At 42.6% G+C, this 9,667-nt stretch overlaps 1 protein-coding gene across 3 annotated transcripts in view; it reads left to right on the forward strand.

Moving 5' to 3' along the window:
• The window catches only part of rhbdd1 (rhomboid domain containing 1), a 5,218-nt gene extending 2,878 nt beyond the window's left edge, over positions 1-2,340 (forward strand). For all 3 annotated transcript variants that reach the window (XM_034604898.1, XM_034604901.1, XM_034604900.1), the window contains exons 6-8: positions 233-298; positions 1,111-1,251; positions 1,526-2,340. In XM_034604898.1, coding sequence (XP_034460789.1) covers positions 233-298; positions 1,111-1,251; positions 1,526-1,629 — 311 coding nt within the window. In that variant the 3' untranslated portion in view covers positions 1,630-2,340. The remainder of the gene's footprint in view (positions 1-232; positions 299-1,110; positions 1,252-1,525) is intronic.
• Positions 2,341-9,667: the final 7,327 nt, after the last annotated feature.

Consider the following 9,667-nt stretch of genomic DNA (forward strand, 5'->3'; position numbering starts at 1 on the left):
TCTAGACGTGTCCTCGATGCTTAATGGTAATTTAAAAGTATTTTCTATATTGTCATTGTGATTCAAATATGACTTAATCATATACTTATGTTTAGTGACTTTATAAATACAGTTTGCTAATTGACAAGAAACTGAGACGGCTTTGAGTCCATGCAGATCTGTGTGCCTCAGTATGAATCCACACACACAGTCCTGTTTTTGCACTGAAATAGTCTGTTTACATTTTCACCAGAGTTTGTGTCAATGAATGGACACAACTCCAGGTCCAGAGGATACTACAACTCTTCAGGCTCCTCAGGTAACACAGCTCATTTCTCTGTGCCATAGAGCTCCACTGCTGTCCAGAAACACATCACTCACACTGCACTGAGTGACATGTCCGTTCATAACCATGAACACACACAACGTAGTTTGATTTACATATTACTCACGCACACACCATCCTGCTGCTTTAAACATTCACAGGAGCTTATAATATAATAACTGCCAACATATACACACTTTATCCGGGTTTGAGTCGCAACTCACTGTGACGTCATCCACCTGCAACTGTGACCTGCACCCACTGGACGCTACTTGCAGTCAGTCACACAGTATCCACGCCCCAACGCATACAGTGCTTTATGGTTCTGACTCCAAACGGGACCATCCTTTACATAATTAACATAATGCTGTATTGAAGAAGACTCTAAACTCGAGATTGAGACCATAAACTCCTCATGAAAATGTTTACTGACGTTATAAATTAAGTGAGAAGTTGAGTTTTTAAAGAACTGACTTCTTTTAAAACCAGTAGAGTCGCCACCTGATGTTCAATGGAGAGAATACAGGCTTCAAACACTTCAGCGTTGGCCTCACTTCATTCTACGTCTCTGGTACTGCTCTGTCCAGCTGAGTCAGTGAAATAGAGAAGCTTATTAAGACAAATTAAACTCAACATTAGTTTTTTCTGGCCGAGTGCCACAGACTTAGAGACCTGTTCATTAATTTTTTTTATTATAAGCAGAATTAAAACTATGCCAGAATTAAATTTGAACATTTATATATATATTTATCAACTTATACTGTGTGTGTGTGTGTGTGTGTGCGTGTGCGTGCGTGTGCGTGCAGGCCACAGTGGCAGTGATGGATCCTCAGGATATCGTCAGCAGGCACCAGATGACACATCCACTCATCAAGCACCTTATACAGGTGGCCTGACGGAGGAGGAGCAGTTGCAGGCGGCGATCAGGAACAGTCTGAATGAAGGAGGTACAAGAGGAGACGGAGAACGCTGATAAATCAAAGCTGATTGAAGTGACAGTGAATTCTAAAACCTTGACCAGTTAAAAGTCAAACACATGAGCTAAATGCTTAAAGTTAATAATAATAATAATACATTTTAAAATCACCAGTTCTGAAGATCCTGTCACGGTTGATTATGGCACAGAGTAGAGCTTTGATTTTAGCCCTTTGCTCCCATTGTCGCCCACAGATCATCCGGCTGTGCTGTTTAACATCTAATATATGTTTCTTTGCCTCGTAGGAGAAAGCCGCCAGAGAGGAGCTCCTCCTCCGTATGGATTCAACGCCGCGGAGGAGGAGGCGGAGGAAATCCGACGGAGGAGACTGAGGAGGTTTGACCGATGAAGTTTCAGGCAGCAGACGAGAAGAAGAACGTTTCGGTGACGACACAGAAGAGGAACTCCCTCCTGAAGCTCGGTCCAATTATCTGCTTCTACAGGCTGAGCAAGAGCACCACGAATGTGAAGGTGTAACCACACAGGCAGACACTTTGCAGTGCACTTTTCACTGTGTGGTCCTCTGTATTAAAACCGCTGAGTTTATATTTACTATAATCTGCTAATGAGCAGGTTTTGTCTGGGTGTTCTCCACAACGCTGAAGTTCTGGCTCGCAGCTTTCAATGTGCGATTTAAGAGAAAAGTTCCGGAATATTTCTCCGCCTACTTTCCACTGCTGCACTTGTGTAAAGTACAAGACATTATTTTAAATGTCCTGAAGCTGTTTAATACATAATTTTTTAAACGGAGAAAATTATGTCTGTGAAAACAGTTAAGAGCAGTATTACTACTTCTTATCCATTTAGACCACATAAGACTGAGGATTCACAAACTTGTAGTCAAACTTGTCACATCTAGTAAATTTGATCTTGGAAGACATGGAGGAGGCTGAGTTCATGACCTACTCCAGCCAGACACCAGGGGGCGATCAAGACACTTTGGCGCCACAGAGCGGACATGTCCTCCATCTTTATTTACAGTCTTTGGATCAGAGCCTGCATATGTGGTTTCACGTGGTCGGCTCGTGTTTTGGTGAATCTGTAATAAAAGTTTAAGCATAAAAATGACTGCTCGTGTACCTGATTCTGAATCCATGCAGGAGTCCACCTGCAAATAGGCCTGAAGCTCATCATGTGCTAACGATGACGTGAACAACCAGCAAACATGTCATCAGCAGGAAAAGCATTACATTATACCTCATCTGCTTTTTATCAACAAGTCAGGAACCACGTCGCCTCTGAAAAGTCTCCACACGATCGTGACAAACCCTGGTTTACGCCCGTCATCAGTAACGTGCATCTCAAGTGATCAGACCACAATGCATCTGAGTGGTCGTTACCTCCACAGAGGAGGTCAGGTTTCATGGTTTGTTTGCAGGGTTTCACAAGAACTACTGGAAGGGTTGAAACAAAACTTGGTGGAAGGATGTGGTGTTGGTCAGGAAAGAACCCATTAAAATTTGGTTTCCAATCTACCGTGAATCTAGTAAATTTAAATGTGGTTTTATAAGAGGGCTGTTGGGCCCGGGTGGAGGTATCTGAGCTCTGAGTGCCCTTCTAGCATTTAGTGCTGTCTACTTATGATTTCAACCCCAAGCTGAGATGGTCTGGGACACATTTGACTCGATATAAAAAAGTAATGTCTCCAGATATGGCCCTGAAAGGAATGAAACAAGGAGGTCATTGCAGGACACAGTGGTTGTTGTTTAATTGAAAAGCATTGTAGAGTGCGAGCGAAACCAGAAGCCGGATCTAGTCTCTTTGGTCCAAAGATTCCGTCCAAAGTAAACTAGATGACTCCTATTGTCACCAGGCTGTTTGCGTGGACATGTCAGAGAGACAAGTGTAAACAGGGATGTGGTTCAGCTGCCTGTACACAGGGTCAAAGATACACAGGCGTCGTCTTAGAAAGAACATCGTTGGCTCTGATTCCACTGAAGCCCTGAGGCATGATGGGAAGTAGGACAACTTAAATTAGAGCAGAGAAACCCAACGAGCCACACATCGCTCCCCCTGGGTCTCAAACCAAACCGCAGGAGATACGATGAAACTGTGCGTCCCCGTCCCTGAGGTAGTGTAGAGAGAAGAGGAGGAAAGGTTGTGTGTTCGATTTCCAGACTCCCAGTAGGTGGATGTGAAAGTTGACGCTTTATGTGCGAATGTGTGATTTTTGCATGCGGCCAAGGAGAGAGAGAGAGAGAGAGTGGGAGCTGAGTGCAGCGCGGCATCCTCACAGAAGATGAATGGTGGAGGCTGAAGATTGACAGTGGGGATGACACACACCGCAAAGCAGATGCTGCCGTCGCTGTCTGTGCGTCGGTGTTGACTAATGTTGGTAGTTTTATGTCTTTTCCCGTGTGAGCCAGTGAAGCTGGATCCAGGTTTGTCATCTCACATGACATCATCTCCTGTAAATATAACAATCTAATTAGTTCTGAGTTTCACCCACTGTGACACTGTCACAGAGCGTGAGAAGCAGTCGTCTCCTGGTTTACACACGGAGGCTGAGCTCAGTCGACCAAAAAACGCTCGATAGTCGTCCTTCAAACTGAAGATTCAGGTTCAAGCCTTATTGACAGCAGATCTTTGAGTTGTGTATGTGTGTGTGTGTGTGTCCTTGACAATGTCACGGAATCCCTGCTGTGTACCGCAACTAAAGCATTACTCTACTAATGGATTACTAGACTGAACCTTTTGAATTGATTCACCGATGGAAGTCAAATTCTCAAATCATTTGAGGATCAGTTCTAGATCAGTTAGGTGACGTTGTCGAAAGCACAAAAACAGAACAGCACTCAGGTTCCGTCAAGGCCGAACAACCCTGCACATGATTGTCTCGTTCTTATATTGAAAAAAAGAAGAAGAGGGGTCTCATAACCTAAATTAAAGTGAAATGAATCTAAAGAAAGTGAAATAACAAATCCTGGATCTGCAAGAATTTTATGAGTTCTTCCTAATGTCATTCCCAACCATTCCTCAAAATTGATTGGATATCGGTTCGGTAGTTTTAGCACATTTCTGTACACTCAGTACAGCACATACAACCACCAAGGCCCAACAGTCCCCTTATTAAAATTCCCTAGAATTCATCAAGATTCAAAATCCACCATGAATTCTTGAAAATTCTTCTATCGCACAATGTTAGTTCCTGAACTTCATGGGTTCTTCTTTGGGTCATGCCCCACGCCTCCACAAATCCTTTACGGAAATCTGTTGATTAGATTTTTTGTGTAATCCTGCTACATACAGACAAAGAAGAGCGGAGGTAAGTATGAAAACTAACACAAAGTATTGTAAAATGCTAAAAAATACATGATATATAGTTAAAGAGTGAAAGGCTTTAGTCCTTTAACTGACGCCGCTCTTTTTTTCCTCTAAAAGAGCATTAAAGGTCATTGTTTGTAGAGAACTGTACCGTGAGTCGTTGAGGTTATGATGTTTGATTAGAATGTCACCTCTTCAACACGCTAGGTGGGCTGAAAACTCGGTGGACACTGACCTAGTCTAACCCCCTCTGGTCTTTGACGGAGCTTAGCGGAGACGTGCCCCCCCACTGCCACGAGCTGCACACCCTGATCCCTGCACTCAATCTAACGTGAAGGTCAATTTGTCTTTGCCGAAGCCGGCTCAGATCACAATAGACTCCCATGAGACTGAGAAATGTAGCATTGCATGAATGAAACAAGCTTTTAGTGAAAGACGGCGCCGGGGTTTTGATCACCCCCCCCCCCCCGTCCTCCCCACAGTGCAGTGATTAACTTCATCACACTCAAATCCTGCTCGGCAACTCGTAAAGTCTCATGGAGAATGGTATTAACTTGTGCAGAGGTATTAGCCCAGGGCAAATTTTTAGAACAGTTCTATCACTCGAGTGCCAGAGTTGCATCCTGGCGTTGATGACGAGAGAAACTCGCCACACTATTTATAGGATAATCTCATGAAATCCCCCCCGTCACTCCCCGCCGACCCCCTCACCCTCCCACTTATAATTACCCAGCTGACTTTGCTCTCCACTCTGCCTGTTCCTCCCCATCATGGAACTTAATGGAACTTCCTGAACACCCACTCGGGTATTTTTAGTAATTCTTGTTGATTAGAGCTCTCTCCTCATCAGACAGAATAACTTAAAGGTCCAGTGTGTAAGATTTAGGTGAAATGGATCTATAGGCAGAAATTGAATATAAAATAATCCTAGTGATGTTTTCACTAGTGTGTTTCATCTCATCTTCAAGTTGTACAATATTTAATTACTTTATACGTACCTCTCTACGGAGGCCGCCATGTTTTTTACAGTAGCCCAGACGGGACAAACTAAACCTTTTGAGTTTTTTTATGACAACTGAAGCTACCACAGGTTCTGTTTGGAAGGGGAGGGTGAGATGAGGGGTGTTCAGCTGCAACATGCAACTTCACCTCTAGGTGTCACTAAAACACTGAACCTTTAACTCACTACAACCAATAACTGCAATATAGGTGTATGTTTCCCCACCTTAAAGGGGAATTACAGTATATTTCAACTTGGGCTCTATGTTTATAAATGTTGGTGTGTAAATGAATGGTGCTTTTTTAAAAGGTAGAGTAGAACGCCTCTGCTGACAGTGGCTACAATGGAACCTTATGGGGCAACTGCGACAGTACATGAAATGTCCACTAAAAGTTATTTTTTTGTCAATAAAATGCTGAAATTGTTATTCTGGGTCTTTGCAAGAGTCTGGTAACTAAACACATCCCTTATGGAGGACATTTCATGGACTGCAGATGTTGCCCCATCAGATTACATAGTAGCCTCTGCATGTCGCTGTTTCAGCTGATCTCTAAGTACCATTCATTTACACACCAACATACAGCCATGGGATCAGGGCTTTTCAGAAGACAGCGCGGCAGGTGTGTGCAGCCAAAATCAACAGTTTTATTACATTGAAAAACTATAATGTAACTGACATATAACATGACATGTTATATTATGCATATGTCTCACTTAAACAAATTAAATCGATTGCATCCGTCAAACACGACCAGACTCTGAATCTTAACCCGTTTCACAGTGTGGCCATCAGAGTGGGATTAGGCACATTTCGAAGCTTAATGCTAGTTTGAAATAATACCTTATCAAGTAATCAACAGCCAGACAGCGCCACCTCAGGAATTTCACCTGAAGAATTATTTAGATTTTTGTAATACCTGCACCAAGGCCTTCAGTTTCATTATACTGAGGCAAGAGACGTGGTTCTTTTTAACAAAATAGAATTATTTTTATTTAAAAAAATAGCATGTCTTAAAAGGCATGCTATGTGTGTCTAATCAGGAGCTGAGGCTTACCAATGGGGGGGATGGGTCGACGAGGGAGGAGGGATCCCAAAAACCAAAATACAATTTCACCCAAGTGACACGTGAAGACCACTCGCACACATACGTTGTGAAGAAAATCAAACAAGGGGGAGACCACCACCCAGGACACCAGCACCACCACCTTCAGCTCTCAGCGACTGAAAGGGATAGGGGAACACAGTCAGTAGGGTAACAGGCAAAATAAATTAACCAATTGTAGTGGTCAAAAGTTTAGTGTGACAGTTGAATGCCAATCGGGTTCACCACATATATCCAGAATAAACGGGACGGGAGGCTGATGATTCCAGAAATAGACAATTTATTCAAGTTGGACAAAGGATTTAAAAAGACTGATCAAACAGCACAGGATCATGTGCAATGTAGGGAGTACTGGCCTATACTTGATATAAATAACAGATTAAAAAGAGAGAAATTAAAGGCTCCAGACCCAATTTAACAAAGCGAAAATATCACGCATAAAACAAACACAGCACACTTTAAGAATCCCAATACTGGTGTGATTGCACCAGTGGATTATCACTGCAAGCGATATTATACACTGAAATAACAGAAGAGGGCCTCTAGTTTACGGAGCCAATAACTCACCAATATTCAAGCCATTAAACCAGGATTGCACAGTACCCGTCAACCATATTGCACATTACCCATAGAACAAAGAACAAAATAAAAAGAACAAACAAACCAGAAATCAAACCAATTAATCAGAAAGAAACTAAATCTAAACAAGGCCAAATAATCTAAATGAAATCTAAATGTGGGAAAAAACAGTGACCGTAAATATTCTGCCTGAAGGCAGCCCTATGAAACAAACATGTCATATTAGGTCACACAATCATTAAACAAGTTTATCAAAATGTTTAAAAACATTTACAAATATAAAACACATCGTTATGCCATACCTTCAATTCATTAAAATAAAGCAGAGACCCATGCCGTCCTTATTGTCTTGACGACAAGTACTAAAACAGGAAAGGACAATTACACTTAATGTCACAGACACAATAGTAAAGACTCTGGATAAATGTTCCGGCGCATTACTTACAAGTATCGTTCCCATTAGTTTGTGTGTACACGCTGAGATTATTACAGCGTGCCTGTATGGCGACGCTGATGCCGTCTCTCACACACACGGGCGCGCGCACACACACACACACACACACAGCTGTACGCTGGGCTCGCAAACAAACAATTGGCGTCCACACCTGCTGCGCCCACGCTACACTTCCTCACAGGACCGGCAGTGCAGAGAGAGAGAGAGAGAGCGAGAGGGAGAGAGCGACTACGGTGTCCCTAAATAAACTTCGCCAACTCCCCTCATCCTATAGGCATCGCCGTCCTGTCAGGTTAATTAGAGCTGTGATTTTATATCTACAATGATATGTAAGCGTAACTGGTAAAGTAACACTGCTAAAACTATCCTGTTTTAGCTAAAGCTTTTTATTAAGGATTGACCCCATTACACAATGTACAAATAAACACACTATACCATTGATTGTGACTTTTATGACCTGAACTGTTTGTGACCTGAAACCTGTATAACATGTCTAAATACTTTTATGACCTTTTTATCACTTATTTACTCTCCAAAGAACTGAATGTATGTCTGCTCTATCTCCAAAGGAAACATATGTAAATCAGATTTCTGTGTTTTGATTCCTCTCTCAAGCTGCGCCTACAGAACCAGTCTGAACTGGCTCAGACCATCAGCCTTAGTTCTCCTATATAAGATCCTTGCATTTGACTGTTCTCCATCTTCACTCTGAGATCCCTGTGACTCTCTGTGTTGATCCTTTCTGCAGAAATAAATACACAAAGACAAATTTGGTGTTCCAGCCTCTTGTATTTTCAGATTTCCATCACAGTAGGCAAAACAACAAAGGTAGGCAAAACAACGAAGTTAGGCAAAACAACGTAGGTAGGCAAAACAGCGAAGTTAGGCAAAACAGCGAAGGTAGGCAAAATAACGAAGATAGCAAAACAACGAAGGTAGGCAAAACAGCGAAGTTAGGCAAAACAGCGAAGTTAGGCAAAACCGCAGTGTTTCCGTCATTTCGTTCAGTTTGCTTGAGACGTGAACTGTCCACCACTCGACTTCCTCCTCTACAGTAACTTGAGGGTTTGACAGGAGGACGTGAGACAATCATGTTTATCCCATCAACAAATATCAAGTCGGATTCACTCTTACACGTCTTTTTTAGCCGGTTGTCTTCTGCGCCGCCGTCACACAATCTCTACTTCTTACATTTCTCTCTTTTGTTCTCTCCGGCATCCCAGCATGCCCCTCTCTCTTCTGCTTTAGGATTTTTTACTTCCTTTGAATTTTGATTCCTCCCCAGTGTCTGCACTCCACTCCCGCCTTTTCAAAAGCTCTCTTTCCCCCCCTTTCCTCTGTATCTCTGCCTCCTTGTGTGCATCTCACTGATGTGCTCTCTCTTCTTCGTTCTTGATGTTTCTTTCTGTTTGTCTCTCGATTCGTTGCGCACCATCTAGCGCTGGTGTTTGATCTCCCTCTACCTCTATTTTTCTCAGTTTCTCTCTCAGACATGCTCTCAGACTGCCTCTCCTCCTGGGCTGCCTGCAGATCATTGTCGGCGTGTCTCTCAGTGAGTTGCAGAGTTTCTGAGCTCCTTGATTCATCCCAGCTTTCTGAGTGACCTATTTCTGTACAAACTCACACATTTTAATGCTGTGAAATGAAGTACTGAAAAGTGTTTTACCCCATTAGTTCAACAATACACCTATATCACCAGGGACCTATATTTGGTCCAGTTGTCCTACAATGAGGATGGATTCAATATGAATAAATCCAAACAAAATCCATATCTATAGCGATATCATATAGCGAGTGAGCTAACTGACCTCCACTAAAACAGAACATTTACCAGTTTTGTTCCCAATAGAGACACACACACACACACACACACACACACACACACATGTTTGTACAACTATCTTAGTGAAAACACTCATTAGCATAATGCATTCCCTAGCCCCTTACCCTAACCATCCAACCTAAATGCCTGACCCTAACCCTTAAC

This window comes from Hippoglossus hippoglossus, chromosome 13, assembly GCF_009819705.1.
Source record: "Hippoglossus hippoglossus isolate fHipHip1 chromosome 13, fHipHip1.pri, whole genome shotgun sequence".
In the NCBI taxonomy this organism is placed as follows: Eukaryota; Metazoa; Chordata; class Actinopteri; order Pleuronectiformes; family Pleuronectidae; genus Hippoglossus; species Hippoglossus hippoglossus.